General features: G+C 47.3%; 1 protein-coding gene and 1 non-coding gene across 2 annotated transcripts; one reads left to right on the forward strand and one right to left on the reverse strand.

Moving 5' to 3' along the window:
• The first annotated feature begins 13,642 nt into the window (after nt 1–13,642).
• LOC104550295 (guanine nucleotide-binding protein G(I)/G(S)/G(O) subunit gamma-T2) lies at nt 13,643–14,576 on the forward strand. Its single transcript, XM_010198862.2, has 2 exons — nt 13,643–13,726; nt 14,451–14,576. Exons 1-2 carry the CDS (start codon nt 13,643–13,645, stop codon nt 14,574–14,576), a joined length of 210 nt encoding a protein of 69 aa, XP_010197164.2.
• Nucleotides 14,577–16,864: 2,288 nt separating this feature from the next.
• Nucleotides 16,865–16,936, reverse strand: TRNAQ-UUG (transfer RNA glutamine (anticodon UUG)). The gene has a single exon. It is a non-coding gene; the product is annotated as a tRNA-Gln (tRNA).
• Nucleotides 16,937–25,446: the final 8,510 nt, after the last annotated feature.

The following is a 25,446-nucleotide window of genomic DNA, read 5'->3' on the forward strand; positions in this document are numbered from 1 at the left end:
ATCTTCTTTCCCTTCTCAAGAACTTCCTCTGCTGAGTCACCCCACACAACAATGTCATCAATGTATTGCAGGTGTTCTGGGGCCTCGCCCTTCTCCAGCATGGCCTGGATCAGTCCATGGCAGATGGTGGGGCTGTGTTTCCACCCCTGGGGCAGTCGATTCCAGGTATACTGAACCCCTCTCCAAGTGAAAGCGAACTGGGACCTGCACTCTACTGCCAAAGGAATTGAGAAGAATGCATTGGCAATATCAACGGTGGCATACCATTTGGCTGCCTTGGACTCCAGCTCATATTGGAGTTCCAGCATGTCCGGCACAGCTGCGCTCAGCGGTGGCGTGACTTCATTCAGGCCACGATAGTCTACTGTCAGTCTCCACTCTCCAGTAGACTTTCGCACTGGCCATATGGGACTGTTAAAGGGTGAGTGGGTTTTGCTGATCACCCTTTGGCTCTCCAGTTGGCGAATCAACTTATGAATGGGAATCACTGAATCTCTGCTGGTGCGATATTGCCGCCGGTGCACTGTTGTGGTCGCAATTGGCACCTGTTGCTCCTCAACCTTCAGCAAACCCACAACAGAAGGGTCCTCTGAAAGGCCAGGCATGCTGGATAGTTGTTCAGTTTCCTCTGTCTCCACTGCAGCCACACCAAAGGCCCACCGGTACCCTTTTGGGTCCTTAAAATACCCTCTCTTAAGGTAGTCTATGCCCAGGATACACGGGGCTTCTGGGCCTGTTACAATGGGGTGTTTGTGCCACTCATCTCCAGTTAAACTCACTTCAGCTTCTAACAAGGTTAGCTGTTGAGATCCCCCTGTCACTCCAGAAATACAAACAGATTCTGTCCCTTTACAACTTGATGGCATCAGAGTGCATTGTGCTCCAGTATCCACTAAAGCCTTGTACTCTTGTGGGGTTGATGTGCCAGGCCATCGGATCCACACTGTCCAATAAACTCGGTTGTCCCTCTCCTCCACCTGACTGGAGGCAGGGCCTCCCTAGTACTGGCCATGGCAGTCATTGGATACTTTTTGTAGAAAAGAGCTAGAAGTCCCCTCGAGGGGACTAGAATAGAGCTCAACACTTCTATTCTGTCTAGGGAGTTGCTCACTGGAAACTGGAGCAGCATCTTTCCAAGAGAAATTGCTCCTTGTAGCGGTTTTTCCCCGTAGCTGCCGTGCCCGTGCCCTTAAGGCCGAAGTAGGTTGCCCATGCCACTTGTTCATGTTCTCTCCCTGGTCCCGCAGGTAAGACCACAAAGCACCTCGTGGTGTCTGCCCTCTATATTACCTCTCTTGAACAGAGGGACATCTACTAATGGCTGAAGTACGGACTCGGGCAGGTGGAGTGCGGGACATATCTTCTTTGAATTGGTGGAACTCTTTTGACATTTTATCTACAGCCGAGACAACAGCCTGTAGGGAGGAAGACAGACTTTCTTCATATTGCCGAAGTTGAACACCCATTTCCCCCACTGTTTTCCCCTCACCTTCTTTCCAGGAGATGACTGCCAATGAATTAGCATAAGATGATGGTGCACTCTGCAGAAATCTTCGCCACATAGACTGTGTGCACTGGACCTCATCTGGGTCTGTTGGTAACTGCTCATTATGAATCATTTCCCGCACAGCTAACTCCCTCAGGTACTGGATACCTTTGTCCATTGTGGTCCACTTGCCTGGGTGGCATATGATATCTTCTTTGAAGGGGTATCTTTCCCTCACACCAGACAAAAGTCTTCTCCAGAGGCTGAGGACTTCTGTCTTCCTTCCAATCGCCTTGTCAATGCCGCCATCCCGGGACAGAGAGCCCAGCTGCCTGGCTTCCCTGCCCTCCAAGTCCAAGCTGTGGGCCCCATTCTCCCAGCATCGGAGCAGCCAGGCAACAAGGTGCTCGCTTGGGTGGCGACTGTAATCTTTTCGTACTTCTCGCAGTTCGCTCAGGGACAAGGATCGGGTGATTATCTCTGGCTCTGGCTCTGACTCTTCCTCCCGTTCCCGTGATGATACTGGTTCATCTTCATCCCTCACAAGGCGAACTGATTTTTTTATGTGTTTCCTTTTCTGGACAGGAGCAACTGACACTGCCACAGGTTGATCCTCTGATTCAGAATCAGTGTCTGCTGTTGGAGTTAGGGCAGCAACAGCATCAGTTGCCTCAGTTTGAATAGCCACAGTGGTTGCTGGGGTGGCATTCCTAATCTGTACAAGTAAAAAACTCTTCCAATACCGGTTCATATTCTTCTGTATATCAATCCCTCCATAGCTGCCCAACCTCATAACAGTCTGGAAAACACATTTCACAACTCTACCCAAGAAAAACACCCTACCTGGGGAACAGAGCAATAAAACCACAATGGCTGGGACATCCCAAGTGCGTTCGGAATTGTCAAAAGCTATTGCAGTTAACTTGAATGAGTAAGGGAGGATGGAAAAAATAGAAAAATTACGTCCCTCCATTTTTCCCATGAACTGAGTGTCACTAGTGTCACTACCTTCTGAAAATAAATGTCCAAGTTGCAGAAATGCCAATCCAGTCATGTACAAGTATTGGCCTAGCTCCATACCCAGTGACACAACCATGCCATAAGCCAGTAACAGCCAGTACATCAGAACGAGTGCTTTTGTCCCTTTTCCAAAGGACATAAACACTATCAGAGAGAATACATAGTGCATATGACAAATTACGGGCCAACAGCAGTTAAGCAAATCCATCAACATTGTGACAATTGTTTCAGCCTACTGTGTCTTATTTCAACCCCGCGGGCCCCACGTTGGGCGCCAAATGTGTCGTGGTTTTGCCCAGCCGGGAACAAAGAGCCACGAGGGTGCTCGCTCACTCCTCCCCTCCCGGTGGAGTGGGAAGGGGAACCAGAGAAAAGGGGGAAAAACCCGCGTAGGTTGAAATAAGAGCGGTTTAATAGAACAATAATAAGAATGAACAGGTTCAGGGGGAAAAAGGAACAGTTTTTAACAGTACACGAGGGGAATATACAAAAGGAACGGCGCGTGCCGCGGCTGCTCACCACCCGGGACCCGACGCGACTCCCCACTCCGACCGGTAGCCCCGCCTGTGCTCCCGAAACCCCGCCCCCGACTAGCTCCCTGCTTCTAGGTACTGGGCATGATGTCAGTATGGTATCGAATACCTGTTGGCCAGCCCAGGTCAGCTGCCCATGCTGTGCCCCTTCCTACTTCCTCCTCAAAGTTAACTCTATCCTAGCCAAAACCAGGACAGTATGGGACGCCTCACGCTGTGACGAGGAGTAGGGGAGCTCACCAAGACCCTGTAAGTCGTAAGGGAGGATAGAAGTACCCCTTGCGCCTGGTGAGGGAGCGATACTGCTCGCCCCCGGGGAATTAGCGAATTCGCTGGTATGGTAACTTGGGCACTCCTTGCTGGGATAGCGGGAGCACTGTGTGTGGTAGCTATCATCGTATGTATCTGCTGCAAAATTTCCGTACCGGTACCGTGTATATTTTAACATCGTTAAGAGCTCAATTTAAGCGTAACTTGTGTTGCAGAGTGTTTGTGTGTGAGTGTGTGGTAGCGTGGGACCCGCAGCGCGACTGCGGAGTTCTGATTCGCGTCTCCGTTTTCCCGGGAGGGAGGCAGCTGGAGACGAGCGGAGCCGAGAGGTCATTGTTGTATGTTGGAAACTTGTTCTGTGTTTTGTGAGTAATTTTGTGTATGGCAGTGGGGGATTAAGGACACTCCTTTGTCTTTGTTAAATCATGCTCTTTTTGTTTTAAACTTTTTTACTCTCGATGCAGCTGGCCTTTCGGCTGCTGATCGTCATTGGCAATCCCCAGCTCAGCAGAAACCTGCAGTATTATGGAAAGATCCTACTGATGGATCCACGAGAGGCCCTGACCCGGTTCTATTATGGGGTAGAGGGTATGTTTGTATTTTCCCAACAGATGAGCCTGTACCTCGGTGGATTCCGGAACGCTGTGTTTGACATGCCAAAAACAAAAATAGGCAAGCTCCGAAAGAGGTTTCAACGCCTGATGTTGATACCACGACAACCTCGACGACAACAACATGATTTTGACTATTGGTCATCATTACAGATCTTTGCTTATTGGCTTAGCATAATATGGAATAATGCCAATTCTTCAATTAATTTAAAGCAATTGCATGGAGAAATTCTCTCTTTACAAAATACAGAAAAATTGCAGTTACCTCTCGCTCAACGTGCTCATGATTTTGTTAGTGTTTTAAAAGCTTCTTTTCCATCCTTATCCTCATTTTATAAAGGAATCTATTGCCTTATAGGAGCAACTTTATGCATAATTGTCCTAGTTGTAGTATTACCTTGCATATTTCGTTTAATGTATGATATGATAAAACAAACGAGTATAAAAACAAAAAAAATTACAATTAATGGCTACACAACACGTTCCCGCTACAATACATACTGAATAAAAAGAAAAAAGGGTGAAATGATGAGACCAATCTGCCTGAAAGGGTAGAATGGCCCTCGAAAGGATTTGCCTGGTAAGGGTTAATCTTTTCTAAGGAAGCCTGCCTGAAAGGGTTGGCTCCTTAAACAAAGCCCCTAACTTAAGCAAAAACATCCTGTATACACAACAATGATAACGACACCAGATGTCTTGTAGCCACGGAACATATATCACAAAAATGTAGTAAACAGTACCATAAATTTTGTAGATAACATTTGATTGATTTGTAGCATATAGAAAATATACGTACTCATATTGTTTGTTAACCTATACTGATGACCTTTGCGATATGTACTGACTATAAAAAGAGCATAAGAAGAAGCAATAAACTGTCACTTGCCCTAAGAGCAGTGGTCCGCCTGTCCTTCATCGTCCTGGAAAGAGCTGGTCTCTGACATGGCAGAGTGCTGGAGTTTGGTAGAAATCTAAAACTTTGCATTGCGGCAGGGGGGGAAGAGACTCGAGCCGCCCACCTTCGGGCTGCCGGCCGCATGCGCGGACCCGTCGCACCACCGGGTGCTTTCAAGCGCCAGGCGAATAGAACTACACAAGACAGTCTGATCACTCTGAAAAGGGAGGGGCGCCGTGTTCCTCCGCAGACAGGGGGAGTCAGGATTCTGCAGACTGCAGGACCGGATCAGGTTTCGGTGTTTGGATTTTACTATAAGGCTTTGTTGTGTTATTCGGTTAAGCTAAAACACTTTATTGCCCTGAGTGCTTATAACTCCTGGACAGGAGTTGTTGTTGTTACTAGTTGTAGGTTGGTAAAAACGGTTTCTGTGGAAGTTAGAGAAAGGTAAAATCAGAGGTGTAATGGGAGCAAAACCGAGCAAGGAATTTCCCCAAGCAAGCCCCTTAGGAAGCATATTGAGACACTGGAAGGAATTGGCTGGGGGTCCAGGGGAACAACAATAAGGGGTTGAATTTTTAGTGGATACTGGTGCCACGTTTTCAGTATTGAATCAAGCTTTGATGCCTGTAGATGATGATTTTGTAACGGTAAAGAGAGCTACTGGCCAAAGTGAAAAGGCATATTTTCTCCAACCTTTAAAGTTTCAATTGGAAAACAATTGGGGATCCATAAGTTTCTTTATATGCCAAACTCCCCCCAAGCCACTATTGAGGTGAGAAAATTGGAAGCAGAAGTAAAAATTTGGAAAAGACGTAATAGAAATTAAAGTGGGAGGTGACCAGTTAGTTGAACTTTTAAATTTAGCCCTGATAAGTCCCTCTGAAGAGATGAGAGTGCCAAAGGATTGGTGAACCAGGCATTCCCTGGGGTACAGGCCACTGAAATGGCAAAACAGCCTTACCTATAACAGTTAAAATCAAACCAAGAACCAAACTGGTAAGAGTGAAGCAATATCCTTTGAGGTTGGAATATAGAAAAAGGATCTGCCGGATCATGGAACAATTTTTGGAATATGGATTACTAGTAGAATGTGAATCTGAATACAACACTCCCACATTACCAGCAAAGAAGCCGATGGGAATTACAGAACAGTTCAGGACCATAGGGTCATGAACAAAATAACTGAGAATTTATACCCTGTGGTGGCCAACTCATATACTTTGCTGACAAAACTGAAACCTGAATTGGCCTGTACTGGATTTAAAGGATGCTTTCTTCTGCCTGCCTTTGAGCCCTGAGAGTCAACTGCTGTTTGCCTTTGAGTGGGAGAATCCAGAGACAGGGAGAAGGACACAACTTACATGGACTGTGCTCCCACAAGGCTTTAAAAACAGCCCAACTCTTTTTGGCAACCAGCTGGCTAAAGACTTAGAGCAGTGGGAGCAACCACCTGGGATTGGAGCACTGTTGCAGTATGTGGATGACATCTTGGTAGCCACAGAAACAGAGGAGCAAAATGTAGCTGTGGTAGTTTGAGCCTGGCTGGATGCCAGGTGCCCACCACACCGCTTTATCCACCACCTCCTCAGCAAGCCAGGGAAGGGGAGAAAATAAGATGGGAGTCTCGTGGGTTGAGATAAAAGCAGTTTAATAAAGAAGCAGCAAAGCCGCGCGCGCGGGAAGCAAAGCAAAAGCAGATAAAGCTGTTACTCTCTACTTCCCATCAGCAGCGATGTCCGGCCACCTCCCGAGAAGCAGGGCTGCGGTACGCGTAGCGGTTGCTTTGGGAAGGCCAGAAATGAATCTCGCCTCCCCTTCCTGCTCCTCTCCCCCAGTTTATATTACTGAGCTGATGTCATACGGTATGGAATATCTCCTTGGTCAGCCTGGGTCAGCTGTTCTGGCCATGGTCCCTCCCAAGATCGTGCCCACCCACAGCTATTGGTGAAGGTGGGGGAAGGAATGCTGGAGGGACAGCCCTGATGCTTTGTGAGCAGTAGTCATAATATTGATACCAACAATAAGCACAGCACTGCAAGAGCTGCTGTGGAAAATCACTACCATCCCAGACCCACTACAGTCTCCACCCCTTATTCCATACCATTTATGTCATGCTCAGACAAACCATGTTAACAACCCATATACATTCTTATATACTCTCATTAACCAGTATCCCCACTCTTCAACAGACAAACACCATTCTTGTATTCCCTCTTACATGAAACAAACAAACAACATTCTTATATCTTTCATCCTCTGCAGATGTTCACCTTGGTGAAGGTGGGGGAAGGAGTGCTGGAGGGACAGCCCTGATGTTGTGCAAGCGGTAGTCATAATATTGATATCAACAGTAAGCACAGCACTGCAGGAGCTGCTGTGGAAAATCACTACCATCCCAGACCCACTACAGTAGCATGGACTGTAAGTTTATTGAGTTTTCTCAGACTAAGTGGTTATCGAGTTTCTCCACAGAAAGCTCAAATAGCCCGGCAAAAGGTGACATATCTAGGATATGAAATCACAGCTGGTGAACGGACCCTGGGAGCAGCACGGAAGGAGGCCATCTGCCAGAGTCCCAGACCACAGACAGTTAAGGAGCTCCATACTTCCCTGGGAATGACAGGTTGGTGTCGGTTATGGATTTATAATTATGGACTGTTGGTGAAGCCACTCTATGAACTTTTAAAGAGTGACACAAAGAATCTCGCCTGGACTGGGGAAGCCGCTCAGGCTTTTCACAAATTAAAGCGAGAGCTAATGCAGGCACCGGCCTTGGGCCTGCCAGACCCTACAAAACCCTTTTGGTTATTCTCTCATGAAAAGCAAGGAATTGCACTGGGAATACTGGCTCGGGAGCTTGGCCCAGACCAAAAGGCAGTGGCATACTTCTCAAAACAATTGGATGAAGTAAGCAGAGGATGGCCGAGCTGCCTAAGAGCGGTGGCAGCAGTAGTAATTAACATCCAGGAAGCTCGTAAATTCACGATGGGTCAGCAGATCACAGTGTTGGTATTTCATACAGTGTCCACTGTACTGGAAGCAAAAGGGGGGCACTGGTTATCCCCACAAAGATTCCTCAAATATCAGGCCATTATGGTAGAACAGGATGATGTCCAGATAACAGTAACTAACATTGTCAACCCAGCATTTGTCCTTAGTGGAGTTACAGGGGAACCAGTGACTCACGATTGCCTGGAAACCATTGAGGCAGTCTACTCCAGCTGACCAGATCTGAAGGAACAACCACTGGATGATGCTGAGGACACATGGTATACAGACAGCAGCACCTTTGACAAAAATGGACAGCGCAAAGCAGGGTACACAGTGACCACTACAGACAAGATTCCAAATATGCCTTTGGAGTGGTTCACGCCCATGGAGCGATCTGGAGAGAAAGAGGACTCTTATCCGCCCAAGGGAAGCACATAAAACATGCAGAGGAAATTCTCAAACTGTTAGAAGCTGTACAGTTACCAAAGCAAGTAGCGATTATGCACTGCAAAGCTCACCAAAAGGGAACAACTGCACAAGAGGTAGGCAATTCCATGGCAGACTGGGAAGCAAGGAGAGCAGCTGAGATACAGTCTTTGATTCCAGATGGAAAAATCCCAATCAACCAAATTCCTAACTATTTGAAAGAAGACCAGAAATTGATTCAGGATTTAGGGGGGAAAAACAGAGGAAAATGGTTGGGCTACAACACCACAAGGGAAAGTAGTGGTGCCTAGCACATTACTTTGGGCTATAATCATGGCTGAACATAGAAAGTCTCATTGGGGAGTCAAAGCCCTGTATAAGTATCTAAGCAAACACATTGTCGCCCGTAACTTGTACACAATCATCAAACAAGTAACACAACCATGTGAGATTTGTTTACAGGATAATCCACAGGTAAGCCAGAAAATGGAGCTAGGGCAGATAGGGAAGGGTAATTTCCCTGGACAGTGGTGGCAAATTGACTTTTCAGAACTTCCAAGAAAAGGGGGGTTCAGATATCTACCTGTACTAACCGATACCTTTTCAGGATGGCCATAAGTGTTCCCTTGCCGAACAAACAAGGCTAGAGAGGCTTTACTATATGAAGTAATAACCAGGTTTGGGGTTCCAGCAGTAATATCCTCGGACAGAGGCCCTCATTTTGTGGCCAAAATTACACAACAAATTAGTCAGGTTCTGGGGATAGATTGGCAGTTGTATCCCTACAGACCCCAGGCAAGTGGCCAGGTGGAGAAGATGAACCACCTTCTTAAAATACAGATTGTAAAATTGGGCCAAGAAGCTGGACTAGCCTGGCCTCAGTCACTACCTCTAGCCTTGCTGTGAATAAGAACCAAACCAAGGGCTGAGTAAGGATTGAGTCCCTTTGAAATACTGTATGGAAGACCCTATTCGGTTCAAGCAGGAGCATCAACACAAGTTGGTGTCGAAGTGTTAACTGACTATGTAATAAGCTTACAAAACCAACTCAGAAAAGTAGAAAAACTGGTTTTGGGGACCCGTGCTCGTGGCCTGGATGGGCCAGTACATAACATAGAACCAGGTGATTATGTATATGTCAGATCTCTTTCAGACTCACCCCTGGAGCCAAAATGGGAAGGACCATTCCGGGTTCTGTTGACGACACACACAGCTGTTAAGATACGGGAACAGACATCATGGATACACCATACCAGAGTAAAGAAAGCTCATAAGCAGCATTGGGAGGTAACAGACACTGGACCCTTAGGACTCTGACTCTGGCAAAGGTCTTCACAATCTTAAGAGGAGACCTTTAAAATGATTAATGGAGAGTTTAAGCTGTTAATATGTTTTAGTATCTTCTCCCTTGCCTGCAACCAAGAGCCTAAGGGCTGGCCTTGGAAGAGCCATATTGTGATGAAGGGAAAGGTGGATCCAAGAACAAGGCTGGCTACGGTGGTTTCTCACGGGAATGAGGTATACCAGGAAAGTCAGTGGCACAGAGGTAATGGGGACGAGATTACCCGGTTATGGGCAAAAATGGGGAATGAGATAACAGTGGGGTGTCGAGCATATCATGAGGATGATGAGACCATGATTTTGGGGGAAACTATGATTAGTATAAGGATGATGACATCCTCAAATGAACTTGGAGAAGTGTGCCTAGGGAGACCTGAGTGCTGGTTTAGTTTTAACCTAACCAAACCAGCCCTGGTCACCTGCCTATGGCAAGGATTGGAAGGTCAGGTACTGCACTATAAAGTCAAAATTGACCTGAGGTTAGAACTAAAGACCTTTGAGATTGGGCCATATGTAATCAAGAAGATAGGTCAACAACAAATGTTGTTTAACCCAGAATGGTCTCTTAAATGTGTTGAGATGCTAATGCGAATCAATGTTTCTGGCATTCAGCCAGCATGCTCTCCCTTCCTGAAAACATCTTTTGAGGGCTGGACAACTTGGCTGCAGAAACAAGGGCCCTTTAAGGGGCCAAACACAGAGAGACATAACCGGTGTATTGGGGACAGGATTGGAGGTCCTAAATGGAGTTGATTTAGAAATATTAATTAACAGATTGGCCACTGCAAATAGTGATTTGATAAGGTTACAACAACCTTTGCAATGTTCTCTATCAGCATTAGGAACTAACAAGTAGCTTTTATCAAAAGGGTCACCAAGGTGGGAAAAGGTGGAAAAGCAATACCATGAGTGGGTAACGAACACACTTGGCACGGTCCAGGATGATGTTTCTTTGGCCCTCAGTTGCATACAGGCACAATTATGGATGCAGTCAGTAGCCGCCCTAATTATACGAGAGGGTGGTGAAGGTATTTTCCCCACTGAAATCCGGAAGGTCGTTTGGAACAGTGCCACAGACTTAGAGAAGGAGCTTCAATCTTGGTGGACTCTGGTAAATTTTACCTATGACCCCATCACTGATACAGCCACAGTATTTGTGTTGACTGTACGTAACACTTCAATATACGTGATCCACCCCATTATTACATTAGGACTAAACCATGGTAAAACTGTGCTCTATCCTTCTGAACACAGAACATGGGCACGAATGGTGCACGGGAAGTGGCAAACTGTAAATTTGGAGCCTTGCATTACTCAAAAGCAACAAGGACTCATCTGTGAAAATAGTACACTCGATGCCCATACGTGCTTCATTGTTAGTTACCATTTTCAGGGTTTTTATACACCTCAAACAAAAGAATCACATTTGCCAACAAAAGCATGCATAAATGTCCATCTCTTAATTTTGCCCTTTACCTTGATTTTTTCCTAACTATCATAAACTTTCCAAAATCACAAGTGATTGGTCAAAGAAAGATATCAGTGCCTTTGTTTTAGTAACAACTAAGGTAACAGCCAAGGTAACATTTACCAGGGTCTTGTGGTTAAGGTAACAGCTAAGGTAGCCTAACAAATACATTAACCAGGGTCTCGTAGCTAAGGTAACAGGTCCCTATCAGGTATGGTATGTAACTCTTGCAGTTTGATCCTTATGTGATTCAAATGAATACTTACTTAATCAATAGGTGTTTGAGTTATTTGCAAGTGCTTAGCTAATTGATTGAACTATTACTAGGCCAGCCCTGGGGTCAGCCCTGGCTGGGGCTGGTGGTTGCCTCTCTGGGGCAGGGGATGAGAGTGGCAGCAATGGTGAAGGATGTGAGTCACAGAGGAACCAGCAGTGTGGGGTGGGGGTGAGCGACTGAAAAAGGTCCCAACACCCATCTCTGCCACCTGCACCCACCCTCCATGAGCCCCTGCTGCCCTCCTGGGGGGTGTAGGGCTGAGTCTGGCTCAGGCACACCCAAGGAGGGCAATTCCCTTCCCTTCACCCTTATCAGCCAGGCATTGAGACACAGCCAAGGGCAGCATTTTGACTGCCCAGTCCTCCTGCTGGGAAAGGCCCTGTGCACCCCATCAGCATCACAGCAGGCACCCTGACCTCGCTCTGCTCAGAGCACAGTGGGATGTGACAAGTGACTCCACCCCAGCACCTGGAACAGAGTGTCCTTCTTTTGCTTTGCTACCAAAGTTTCACATCCCCATGGGTGAGGTTCTGCAGAGGGCAGGAAATTTCCACTTCCCTGGTGCTTGGGAATCACCCTCCACCCTCCCCTCCTCCTTCTCCTCCTCCTCCTGCAGGTGCCTCCTCAGGGCCTCCCAGGCTCTGTTCTCAGCCCAGGCAACTCTGCACTGGCCAGACAAAACTCACATTAGGGCTTGGCCCTTCCTGAGCCCCTGGCCCCACTAGCACAAGGATGAGGGAAATGATGAATTTCCTCCACCATCAGCCCAGCTCCTCACACCCTGAAGGACCGAGAACTGCCCGAGCTGCTCCCAGCTCCTGCTGAGGCCCCTGCTGGCCCCTTCAGCTCTCCTCCATCCCCTCCCAAACCTATAGGCTGTTCCCATTCCCAGAATAATCCATCCCTCTGACCTAGCCAGGGCAGGACCCAGACCCCCATGGTCCTCAGACACTCATGGCAAGGACTCGAGAACTTCCAGATGCTCCAACCACCCACCCCATCCTTCTGACAATGAGGCTAATACCCAACACCTGACCAGCTTAGTCTCTTAAGTCTATTATCAGCTTAAGGACCAAAGACAGCAGCTCCCCACTGCTTTTCCTGAGCTGACAGAGTCTTCAAGCCCACAGTGAGGGCTCGGGCTCGGGCTCAGTTGAGGGTGTCTCCTCACAGATGGATTTCTGAAGGACTCCACTGCTGAGAGAAGCAACCCCTTGTCCCCAAGGTAAGTGACCTTGCTCTCTCTAGGTACAAAGGCCATGGTGGAGTCCACCTGGTTCACAAACCACCTTCTCCTTGAGTCAATAGCACGATCATGCCATGGCTTTTGGCTTCTCACCTTTTGCCACAGGTATCTCCTGATGTTCCTGAGGGCATCCATCGATGGGGAGAGGAGCATAGGCTCAGAGCAGCTGCAGAAAACCAGTGGGGTCTGGGACACACAGGCTTGTCACCTTCCAAAGCAGGGCCAAGGCACATTTCAGTTTCATCACATTCACTTTTTTAAAAAATTATTATTAAAAAAGGTTGTGGGCCAGTCTTTTAAACTCAAGTTTTAACATGGGAAGAGATCTCAGCAGCACAGGTCAGCTGTGTGGGAATCTCACATAACCCTTGGACATGTTTTCATTAAAAAAGAGCTCAGCTTTTTCCAACCCCCACAGCCCCCAAACCTTTCAGACACAGCAAGCAATGCCTCTGGGTGCAAACAGATGAGTTCACAGCAATGAAGGGGCCATAATCCATGTTGTCATTTACCTGGGGGGTAAAGGCACAAGGAGGAGTGAGAAGGGGAAAAAAAACCCCAAACAAATAAAACATTTAGTTCCTTATAAAACCTGCAAAGATGCTCTTGCCCAGGCACAGAACATCCACCAGGAAGGTCTAGTTTGCAGACCTGGGTATCCAGGTTCTCCTACGAGGCTGCTGCTCCAACAGCCCCGAGGCAGTGGCTATTTTTCTGGGCTCAGCAGACCCCACTCCACTGGCCACACCTCGTGTCTTGGGGAAGTAACCTCAGTGGTAGTAAAGATCTCCTCAAAAAAATGGGCTGGATGCTCCTCAGACTGCATCTGTCTCTTGATGGGCCTGCTGAGAACAAGCAACTGAAAATCTAGTTAGAGCAGATGTTACAAGAATGGTTTTGGAAGGTGCCTCCTGCCTGGGTTTGTTTTCAGCATCAGCCCGGCTCTCACTGTGCTGGTGGGTGAGGCATAAGTGGTGCTTGCCACACTATCAGGGCTGAAGCAAAGGGCCTTATGTGCCTTAGAAGCCCAGCTACACACTAACAATGAGCTGTTTCCCTGTAGTTACAGGACAAGATGGCTCAGGATATGACAGAGAAAGAACTGCTGAAGATGGAGCTGGATCAGTTGAAGAAGGAGGTGAAGAACAAGAGGCAAATGGTGAATCTCCCACTCAAAATGCAAAGGGACCACTCCCCTTGCTGCAAAGGAAAAGAACCACAATCCCTGAAATTAAACCCCAAATACAGGCACAAATATGTGCATCCCATACCTCTGCCCTTGAGGCAATGTCCCCCTCGGGCTTGGCCCCACATCCTAGAGCCCAGGGGCTGCAGCCCTGCACCCCAGGGATGCTCTCAGGGACCCTTTGTGCTGGGTGGGATGTCCATGGCTATAGTTCCCCTCTCCCAGCCAGGTTTGTAGGCAGCTGGTGAGTAGGAGTGCAGCTCTGCAGAGAGTATTCCATCCCATCCTCTGCAGAAGACAAGACTGAGGGGGGGATCTCATTAACACAACTATTTAAAAGGTATATTTCAAGAGGATGGGGCAGCACTTTCTTCTGTTGTCTCCAGTGACAGGACAAAGGGTAATGGACATAAGCTGGAACACTAAAAATTCCACTTAAACACAAGGAAAAATTTCTTTACTTCAAGGGTGAGGGAGCCCTGGCCCAGGCTACCCCAGGGGAATCTCCTTCTCTAGAATCTCCTTCTTGTGGAGTCTCCTTCTCTGGAAGTTTCCAAACCCACCTGGACATGTTCCTGTGCCCCCTGATCAAGGGGAACCTGCTTTAGCAGGGGATTGGGCTGGATGAGCTCTGGAGGGCCCTTCCAACTCCCACCATTCTGTGACTCATCACCCACACTGTCTCCTTCCTTAGCAGATCTCTAAGACTGGCAAAGAGCTCAAGGAGTACATCGAGTCCATGGCGGGTGAGGATCCACTGCTGAAAGGGGTCCCTGAGGATAAGAACCCCTTTAAGGAGAAGGGTGGCTGTACAATAAGCTGACCCCAGCACAGGGATGTTCCCGTGCACAAAGCAAGACTGTCAGAAACCTGCTTTTCCTGTAGTCTTACCTGGGCACTGGGGAGTCTAGCACATAGTGCATTGTAAGGACAGCAAAAGAAGAAAAAATAAACAAACAAAAAAAGAAGAAAAATGGAAATAGAAAAAAACACCTCCCACCCCCCCCGCCAGTGGAGATGAGATTCAGCAGACAGTGCAGCCTCTGCTCTTGTGCTTTCACAGCTAATCTGCATTTGTCTTCCTGCAAGCAAAACTTCTGCATTTTCAGCAGCCAGCAGCAAACTGGGCTTTATTGAAACCACAGAGCTTCCCCCAGCAGCCTGGCCCTGGAGCCAAGCCCCCACTTGCTGAAGAGCCTCCCAGACTGACCTTGCCCAAGGCAGCTCCTCAGCACCTCAGTTTTCCCACCTGGCCCAGGAGAATGATGCCCATCCTACTGCCTTAAGCCTTCCAGGGCTCTGAAGCTTTATTTTCTCCATTCCTATGCACCCCCCAGACGGTGACCACTGCTGCCTACCAGTCCCACAGCCTGCAGCTTGCACCCACCATGTGCAGAGAGGCAGGGGTTGGCCACAGCAGGCTGGATGGGCAGCACCCAACGTGGGGCTGGGCACAGGAAGGAGCAAGGCTTGTCCAGTCTTATTTCTTTCCCTGCAAACCCTCTGGCAGCCGCAGGAAAGCAAGGCCAAGATTGCTCAGTCCTGCCAGTGACCACAGCGGCTCTGAGCGCTGCCTCTGCTTCACCAGCAGCTCCCACCATGGCGTGACCAGGCCCCATATGGGCAAAAGGGCTGCAAAGTCCCTTCTCACCAGTGGCAGGGGGAAACTTGGAGCAGGCAGTTTAGGGGACAGCAGCTCCTTGGAGCAAGACAGGACTCACCAAGCCCTAAGCTAGCAATGCCAGGTCCTGATCCTCCTGCTCCCAAAGGCAGCTTTTTTATTTTTCTAGGACAAATTTCATCCCCTGCACGATAGAAAAACACATCAGCTAGGGCACAGCCACCTCTGAGTTCAGTAGGGTGATAATTTGGGGATGATTTTGTGGGGTTTGCTTTTTTTTTTTTGTGTGTGTGCGCTTTTTTTTGTTCTTGTTTGGATTTTAAATCCATTACATCTACATATTTGTGAAAACTCTCCAAAACTTCCCCATATGATCAACCCCAAACAGAAGCAGCAGCCTGTCTTATTTCTCAGACTCCCTCAGGTCCCATCCTCATCCCATTGTGCTTCATGCTCGCCCACCTCTGACACCGCAGCAGCCCTTGGGCCGACGGTGAGTGAAACGCTCCCCTCTCCCTGAGAACCTCTGTTTGGAGGTTACACACATCCCACAGCTGACATGGCAAAGACAACAGCCACAAACTCAGGGCAGAATCAACCTCTTCACCCTGAGCTTGCTTTCAGAAAGAGATGATGATGCAGCAGGTACCCAAGGAGGCTACGAGTCCTCCCGCCACACTGGTAGCTGCTGCTGGGGCTTTGGGTACACTTACAGAGGTGTCTGGGACACATTTGAATGCTGTGTTTGTGGGGAAATGGCTTTTGATCCCACTGGAGCTGCGTTTTCCTGCCTAATGGACATCTGGGCTCAGTGCTGCACTTTGGCCCAGGGATGCCCCAGGACGGAGGGTCTCCTGGGAGCAAACAGGCACAAGGAAGAGGCTTTTCCTCAGGTGGGGGGGGTCCCTGCCTTTCTCCTGCAGCCACTACCTCCCTAGCCAAAACAGACAAAAATAAAGGTGGTTTTGCTCTTTATTCGCAGATGTTAAGTAAAGCCACCAGTTCCACCATGGCCTCTGCCTCTCTTTTGGCACTAAGGGGGTGGGTTGACCCTAATCAGGGACGATAACCCCGATGCAGCCGGGATTGACTAGTTAATTGACATTAAACGGCTGGAAACCTGCGTCAGAGGCAACTGCGCCGCTGCTGAAGGGATCCGGGAGGCTTCTGACCCAATGACGGCTTAAACCGGGACGGTCACCAAAGGCAAACCACAACGTCGGCTTCGGCGTCTCCAAACTATATGGCGGTGGGAAGCGAAGTACAGCGCACTTCCATCCAACAGCAGCGCGGAGAAACGAGACTGTCAACCAATGTGTCCAATCAACGCCCACCACCCGCGCATGCGCACTGACCCCCAGCACAAAATGGGGGCCGGGAGTGGGGTTGAAGAACTGAGTATGTATCCAACCCCCGACCTCGCTTCACGGCTGCATCCTCCCTCGTTACAGCAATAGCAGCGAAGAGTAATAATAAAAAAATACCACGTAAGGTCCCACCGAGATTTGAACTCGGATCGCTGGATTCAAAGTCCAGAGTGCTAACCATTACACCATGGGACCACTATGGATAATAGGTCTTGCTGTGCCTTCAGTCCACGCTGCCGCCCGAGGGCGACACCACCAAACCTCTTCACGAACAGCCTCGGGACCCTCCCGGGGGCTCAAGGCCACCGAGAGACCGACGAGTCGGTCAGAGACTGCGGCGTGGTTGGAGAGCACCACAGCCGGGATGCAGCGTCCCGTGCCGAGAGTCTATCCCCTACCTCCCCCGCAAGAAAATGTTAATTACTCCTACAAAGCCCATTAAAAAGCACGATATCGACACCAGTTGGGTGCCTCCGGCACTGAGAATAGGCCGCAATAACCTTCGGGATGGGCCCAAGCTGCACCGCTCCCACCCCCACTCCTCGTCATCAACCCTCAACCACCCATTTCCCCCTTTTCTCTATTTTTACCTCCATTTCACCTTTAGGTCTCTATTTTTTCTCTATTTCACCCTTTCTTGCTCTATTTTCTCTATTTCCCACGTTTGTTCCTCTATTTTTTTCTCTCTTCCCCCCCTTACTCTTATTTTTATCATCCTCGCTTTTTTCTCTTTCCCCTCCTTCCTCCTCTATTTTCTTTCTCCTCTTTATTCCTCTATTTTCTCTCTTCCCCCCTTTACTACTATTATTTTTTTCTCTTCCCTCCCTTTTTTTAATCTCTTTTCCCTTTCTATTTTCTCTTCCCTCCTTTATTCCTCTATTTTTTTTCTCTTTCCCCCTTTATTGCACTATTTCCCTCTATTTATTTTTTCTCTATTTCCCCCAATTATTTATCTTTTTTCCTCCCCCAACTCCATAAAAAATGCAAACACTTTTTTTTTGCTTCTTTTTTTGTATTTTTTTCTCTTTATTTTTAAAAATGAAACAGTAAAGCAGTTTGTGGCAAAACAAACAAACAAACCAACCTCGTTGGAAGATAAATGGAGCCCACATCCATCAGGAATCCCAACTCCACATCCAAGCCAACAAACTGCCTCATGTGAGGGGACAAGGGAAGAACATGGATTAGAGGAGGCAAGGAGGAGAGGGAGGGAGAAAGGTAGAAAGAAACAAATCAGCTGAAAAGAGGAAAAACAAGAGCATTACAGGAAAGGACACCATTTTTTTGTTTCTGAATAGTTGGAAAGTGTCTTAGGGCAGCTGCCAGGAGAAGCAGCGCCTTTGGATGCACCCATCCAGTGGATAAAGAGGTGGTGGGTGCTCAGTGATGCAGCGCCTCAAACTCAGCTCAATCACTCCCCTCATGCTGCCACCAACCCGTTACCACCATCCTGCCCCAAAAACCATGGGAAAAACGAAAAAAAACCCCACCCAACATCAACTGTAACTCCCCAACAAAACCCAGGGAAGTGCAGAGGATGGAGGTGTGCTGCTGATGGAAGAAGAAACTATTCAAGGTCAAAAGGAAGAAAAGTAATGGAAGATTGAGCATAAAAAAAAAAAATATCAGTCACAACCAAACATTTTGGATTGCTGAGGTCTGAGCTCTTACAACTAATGACCACTTTAAAGTGAAAACAAAGCCCATAAATTCTATTCTTAATGAACATTTTTCTTTGGAAAAAGAGAGGGTTTTTTTGTTGGGTTTTTTCCCCCCTAAACTACAGCATGTGGAGTTGCCACTACCTAGTTCTTAATCTATTGTTGCTAAGAGGTAGATACGACAAAAATGAATTGGTTATATATAAATTCGTGACCCCGGGTCTGACATGCGGTGAAGCCGAGGGACTCCATGGGCACCGGCTGTTCAGGGCGCTCGGGAAGATCTTGGGTTTTGTGGCAGGGGAGTTTCACATCTGTTGGAGCCACACTAATATTTGTCAGGCTTCAATTTGGCTGTGGGAGCCGATGGGAGATAGGAGTGACATGAGAGGGTCGTAGTTTAGAGCCAGATCTCCTCCTTAAGTCAAGGAATTTAATCCTGAGATGAATCTAGAAGCACTTTGAACAAACCAATGCAATTAACTGCTGGGTAACAAATGCTCACACCAATTATGGCCATTTTAGGGATTACTTTCTCCTCTGATTCCAGCCAACCCCATCCATTTCCTGGGATGATCTGCCAGCAGCGATAGGAGAGCCTGGTGAGGCCAGTCCCATGCCCTGCCTCCTGTTCCTGCCGTGGGCAGCTCTACCAGGGCCATGCTCCGGATCAGCCCTTCCCCGTCCCAAAACATCACCAAACTCTTTCCAGCTGAACTTAGTGTTGCTTTGCAGAGACCTATTTCCAAACTGGTCCCAAAAAAATGGCTTCAGTTCTGTCATACATCCCAACTGCTGGGGCTTAAATTATAAATTATCATTTTTTTAAGCAAAACCAAAAAACCCCACCCTTTTTATGTTGGCTTGTGCTGATCTGCAGCACTCAAATACTTTCCACAGTTCATAACCCACTGCTCTGCTGCACCAGTGGGTCTGGGATGCTGCCATAGTGCCATAGCATCCCACCATGGCGCAATGGAGCACTCCACTGCCGTGCTCTGGCAGAGCATCCCACTACATTCTGGCAGAGCAACCCGCTGCTGTGTCCTGGCAGAGCATCCCACTCCCATGCACCAGCAGAGCATTCAACCACGGTCTGGCAAAGCATCCCGCTGCCATGCCCCAGCAGAGCATCCTGCCACTGACACAACCTTGATGTTGCTCAGAGAGGTATTCATCTTCAACAAAACACTAAGTAAATTCTGGAATGTGCAGTAAAGCAACAGGATCAAGCATCCAAATCAGCCCTAGCTGATTTAGCTGCTATCTCATCCCACCACCATCCCGGCACTCTCCTCATTGGTTTTACTCTTCTACCTCTGCCATGCAGCTCTCCCTAACTTCAGGACACCTAAACTGTCCCCACACCAACTGGGAGGGACTCTGCTGAGCTCAGGGGGCTGGAGGTCAGATCCTGCCATGGGAGCCATGAGGGACCTCTCTGTCCGTCTGTCCCTTGGGGCTCCCTGTCAGCTCTGAAGTAGTTTGCACATGTTCATTTCCAGCTTGCAGCCCCTGCATGGTCTCCAAAACATTCATGATTTAAGAGCCTCTGTCTGGTTTCGCTCTGCTCTGGATCTCACCCGCAATCACAAATGAGTTAAAAAAGGAAATAAAAATGAAAGAAACCTCACAGAAATTAAACCAACAAAAATAAGAAGCCTGATTTGACCGAATGGGGACTCATCTTTCTCCTCCACATGCGCTGCTGATGAGGATCTGCCACCGGGGATCCCAAATTAATTCTACTCTCTATCAGTCCTTGCCAAGCACCCACTCTAAGGCTGCTTCCCCAGCACTGGGTGCCCATGGCCACCCACCTCTGACCAGCAGATTGAAGCTTCCTGAAAACTCAGGCACCACTCGTTCCCACTGCCCCATCACCGGTCCCAGCTCCCAAAGTAAATCCATGGCCAAATCCTGCACCCTCTGGCTGGGAAAATCCATGGCTGGGCTCAGCACAGCACAGCCCATGCAGCTGCGGGGAGCCAACATGTTATGAGGATGCTGAAATATTCCTGTGCCTTCTCAGGAGAATACATACGTTTCACAGGATCATACCAATTTCATCCAAACAAAACACAAAGCTACAATGGCAAAAAGAAATAAAAAAATGACTGGAAAAAAAATCAGAATCCCCCTGAAAAAAAAACAACTCGACCCTTGGTTACTAAGTTATCTGAAAATAAGAAAGTTCCAAAAGTATCAAAAGCCTATGTTGAGTGGCCCAGCAGGGGACAGGGAGGGAAGACCTACATCAACAAAAAGAAAGTAAATTAATGTCTTCAACTGTCTTATACCAAGTCTGCATTTCTAATCTTTTTTTTTCAGAGTCTAGAAAACACTCAAAATAGTTGGAGCTAGAATTTAAAAAAGGGATTTTTTTTCTTGTCACTGATGAACTATCTAAAACTTTTAATGTTTCCTTCTTTTTTTTTTTTTTTTAATGCACTATAAAAATAAAAACAACCCCCAAAACTAATGCCCAGGAAAGGTAAAATGGAGCTTAGAGGCAGTTTCTGTTCAATATTGTCCTGGTTTGAGCCAGGATAGAGTTAATTCCCGTGAGGAACCAGGAAAGGGCACAGCCTGAACAGCTGACTTCGATACCATCCTAACGTCATGCCCAGTATATAGGTGGGGGCTGGCCGGAAGAAGCTCCTCCGGGGTGGCGGTTTCTCGGTCACCGGTCCCGATCGGTCGCTTAGGTCGGGTCCCGGGTGGTGAGCAACTGTATCACTCACCAGTTTTCTTTGTAATATCCCCTTGTCTTTGTTATAGTTGTTCCTCTTCAATTTTCCCCGGTAAACTGTTCTTATTTCAACTTACGCGGGCTCTTTTACTTTTTTTTTCTCCCTCTCCGATCCCCTCCGCGTTCCGCCGGGAGGAGGAGGGGGAGGAGTCGCGGTTTTTTTCCCCCTTTGCTCCGTCGGGGCAAAACCACAACAATATTTACAATGGATTTTCCTCTAGTTTGACTCTGTAAAACCTTTCCCCGCTCCTCAGCCAGGCCAAACTGCAGGGAGGGAGCAAGGCCCAGTGCTGCTGAGCCCACGGATGTTCTCAGTGGCCAAGAAAGCATTCAGAGCTCGGAAAAGAAGCATCATTAGCTGGGATTTGTGGATTTTGTCTCCAGTTGAATGGCAAAAGAAGACTCTTAAGAGCAGTGAAATGAGCCAAACTCCCCAAACCTGAGTCTGTAGTGTGGTGGCAGCTTGTTCCAGCGATGCTTTGTGCCAGGACACTGCACCAAGGAGCACCGAGTGCTTCCGAGATGGGAATTTGTTCCTCCTCACAGCAGTCCTATGAGGCAGGAGAATAGCATCATCCCCGGGGGAAACTGAGGCATGGAGAAGTGCTTTGCTTGCTCACCTTCCTCTTTGCCCACAGCAGGAGAGGCAGCTGGAGGCACAGGCACTGCCTACTCATTGTCTGCAACTCCTCTCCGGCATGACTGAGCAGAACCCCATTTTACCCCAGTCCCCAATTCCACTCCCTAGTTCTAGTTCCCCCTGCCCCAACTCCCCCTGCATCCTTCCTCACCCCATAGACATGGATACTTCAAGACAGCAGCCGATCCCCCTTGTGCCCCAAGATGAGGCAGGCCTGGGGCTGCTCCTTGCTCAGGGAAAGGGAGGAAATTGTAACAAAAATAATAAAATTATTTCTGCTAAGATAAAAACAAGGCAGAGAGAGGAGCTGATGGCACTGCTCATCCCTCCACACAGAGGTTCCCCCTAAATTACCTTTTATTCTGACACAAATAAAGTGTCTGGAAGAGCTATCACAGGGCCAGGATCCTTCCTGTTCTCACTTTTGGGGTCCAGTAGAGCCTTTTTTTCCCTGTTTATTCATTCCATGGCTCATTTGCAACTCCTGCCACCCATCTCACCAACCAACCACACCAGGATCCCAGTTATCCCCCTTCCACTCTTCCCAGCTCAGCTTGGCTCTGGAGAAGAGATGGGAGATGCTTGGAGGTGTCTTCCTTACTATAAATCACTTGATATAAATAATTTCTCTTGGGAAAACAAAGGGAGGGGTGGGGGGGGGAAAGGAGCAGATTGCTCCTATGTTCCGCTAGCAGGACTGGCTTGGAGTGAGAAAAAGCATCAAAGATTTCTCTGAATCATCAGATTTTAAAGTCAAGATCTTCTCACTGCAACAACTAGGTCAACATGACTGGAGGTGTTTGGGGTGGGATTTGGGGTTGTGGGGTTTGTTTGTTTGATTGTTTTTTTATCTCTCAATGATACAGTTTGAACCAGTTATCAAAAACACTTGCTGTTGGAAAAAGACAATTATAATCACCAATGTCTGAATGCACTGTTCTGTGCAAGGCTGGGGAAAAAAAAGCAGAGCGCCAGAGATTTCAAGTAATAAGAAACTGTTTTTTTTCCCTGGGACAAATGCTCATCTCCCTAAAAAATCCAAAACATTAAAATTTTAAAAATGAGGAAAATACCACGGAAGCCCCTCTCCCAATGCTCTGAGGGGCAGCAGCTACCAGCCAGGTACTGCCAAGTCCCAATTTTGCTCCTTTGACCCCAAATTTAAGGGAGAAAAAAAGGCCAGTGATTCCCTACCACCAGTGATTCCCCACACTCCTCAGCCACCCTAAATGTTTTGGAGGAGAGGCATGGGATGGTAGATGGGGATGGTGGATTGTGACGTCAGCACCTGCTGCTCCCACATTCACTTTACTGCCACACAATTTTTTATGTTTTCACTGCCATTCAAACAAAGGTTGTTTTCCTGCAAGCATGGTGAAAACAGCAAGATGGCACTTAAAAAAAAAAAAAATGAATCTTTTAGAGTGGGTAGAGAGGTTCAGGCCCATTATTCCCAATAATTTGATTAATCCTTTCTCTCTCTCTTCAATACGTGTTGATATTAAAAAATCACCTCCCATTAATTTCTCTCTCCTCTCACTTTTTTTTTCTTTTCTTTTTTTAAAATCACTTAATCCTCGGTAAAACGGAGGCAAATCTCTGTAAAATATTTAAGAGCATTACAGTGGAGAAGATGGTTAGACACTGCCGCCATGGCAAGCCAGGAGGCTGATTCATTTGGGTTCTGGGATATATATAAATATATATATATATATCTCTATATATATGGCTTCCAAGTGTTTGAAATAAAATCACTCGAGCTGGTGTGGTTTAAATACCAGCAAACCCCGTGCCTCCACTTTGCATAGTCAGTGCTGCCTGGGAGTCTGTCCTCACATACCCAGGAGTGGAAGATTTCTGATCCCAAAGCTCTTTCTCATAATTTGATTTCTCAATGGAGATGGATTGAGAAAGGTCTTTCAGACAGTGGCAGGTTTTGGCTGGGTTCGTGTTCAAAATGTAATTTTAAAAAGAAAAAAAAGGAAAAAAAGAGAAAAATTAAGTTTTTCCAATTGAAAAATGTTGAAATATTTTTCCAATTGAAAAAGGTCTGGAAGAGTCATGACATCTGACAGCTCTTTGTGTTGTGGTGAAATTCATTAACTACCTCAAAAAGGCCTCAAAAAAAGCCAAAAAAGAAGCTGTTGCTGCCATCTTTTCTACTGTGTTTGAAATTCTTGTCATTCTCCATAGAGAGCTCTTAACACTTGGTTTACCTGCACATAACTCCTGGCTCATAAGAAATTATGAAACTTCTCTTTTCATTAAAAAAATAAAATAGTCAAGACTATTAGCTTTTATATAAAATATCAGCAAGTCCTCCAAAAAAACCCAAACCAAAAATTCAGTTGCTGAGGTAACATCATACCTTGAGGTAACTTTTTTTTTTCTTTTATCTTCTTTTTTCTTCTTCTTTTTTTTCCTCCTGTCTCATTGCTCAAATACACAGCAATATCCGCCCCTCCCCCCCAGCTCCCTGTTGTTGCAGTAGTTTAAGGGACAGTAACTGCTGCTGTGGTCCTGTAGCAATGAACCCCCCATCTCCCTCACGCTGCAGGTGCTGAATTTAATGCTGGGTTTGCCTTTGGAGGGTGCTCGAGTGGGAGGGCTTGTTCTCCAGAAAATAAAACAGGTCAAAGCATCAGTGTGAGGTTCATTCCAAATTCCCTCCTTTTCACCTTAAACTGGCTCACCCAGGAGGGTTACTCCCAGCTCTTCTCTGGCCTGGTGGGTGCAGGATCTGGTATCATCCCTCTCACCCAAAAATCAATCAAAATTTTGCTTTTCCACCCTCCTGCCTGAATTTGCAGGAAAATCAGCATAAATCCCCATTTTGACTGATTTGCTGCAGAAAACCATGGCATAGGGCCTCACCCAGGGCTGCCCCAGCCCTGTTGTGGAGACAAGCCCTTCCTCTGCTTGGAAGAGGTGATGGCAGCAGTTACTGTCCTTTCCAAATCCTCAATATCAAAACCAAATCATTAAAATATATCTGAAATACAAAAGCCATGTAAGAGTGATGGGAATCGGTAACTATATTACATTCATTGGACGTATATATTTGGTATCGCATCAAGAGAACAGTTATTCCTACTGCAGAAAGGAGGGAGGTGGTTGGTGGTGGGTATTTTTTTCTTTAAATAAGGAAAAAAATATTTTTTATAAAAAGACAAAAATGTGCCAAATTTCAAGCTTATTTTTTCCCCCACCTGGAGAGATTTGGAGGGGGAAATAAGACACAAATAGCCTCAAGGAAGTTCCTGTCAGGTGGCACCTCCTTGATTTGCTAATAAAAATATTCCCTGGGTGTTCTCTGAAAGCCACTCCCACCCTGTATTCCCCTGTGGCTGAGCCCAAGGGTTCTGACAGGATTTTGGGGCACAAACCTCGTGCTCTGGGTGGGGAAACTGAGGCTGAGGGCAGCTGCCAGAGAACATGGCAAACGAGTTGGGCACAAACCAGTGGCAAACCTGAGTACCCTGTGGCTGAACCCCTCAGCCCCTCCTGCTCCCTCTCCACCCCCAAACCAGTCTGCATGCGTTTAGTTCCCATAATCTGATAACTAAAGAGATGACAATTCATTCAGTATTTTCTACCAAGCAGGGAATTCTATGCCTTTTTCTTTTGTGGGTTTTTGGTTTTGTTTTTTTTT

Source organism: Colius striatus, chromosome W, assembly GCF_028858725.1.
Source record: "Colius striatus isolate bColStr4 chromosome W, bColStr4.1.hap1, whole genome shotgun sequence".
NCBI classification, from domain to species: domain Eukaryota; kingdom Metazoa; phylum Chordata; class Aves; order Coliiformes; family Coliidae; genus Colius; species Colius striatus.

What these genes read in the sequence shown, in the direction of transcription:
- LOC104550295 (XM_010198862.2), top strand. Translation starts at nt 13,643, where the DNA reads ATGGCTCAGGATATGACAGAGAAAGAACTGCTGAAGATGGAGCTGGAT. An exon ending in TGAAGAACAAGAGGCAAATG is followed by an intron (nt 13,727 to 14,450) that starts GTGAATCTCCCA and finishes CTTCCTTAGCAG; the next exon opens with ATCTCTAAGACTGGCAAAGA.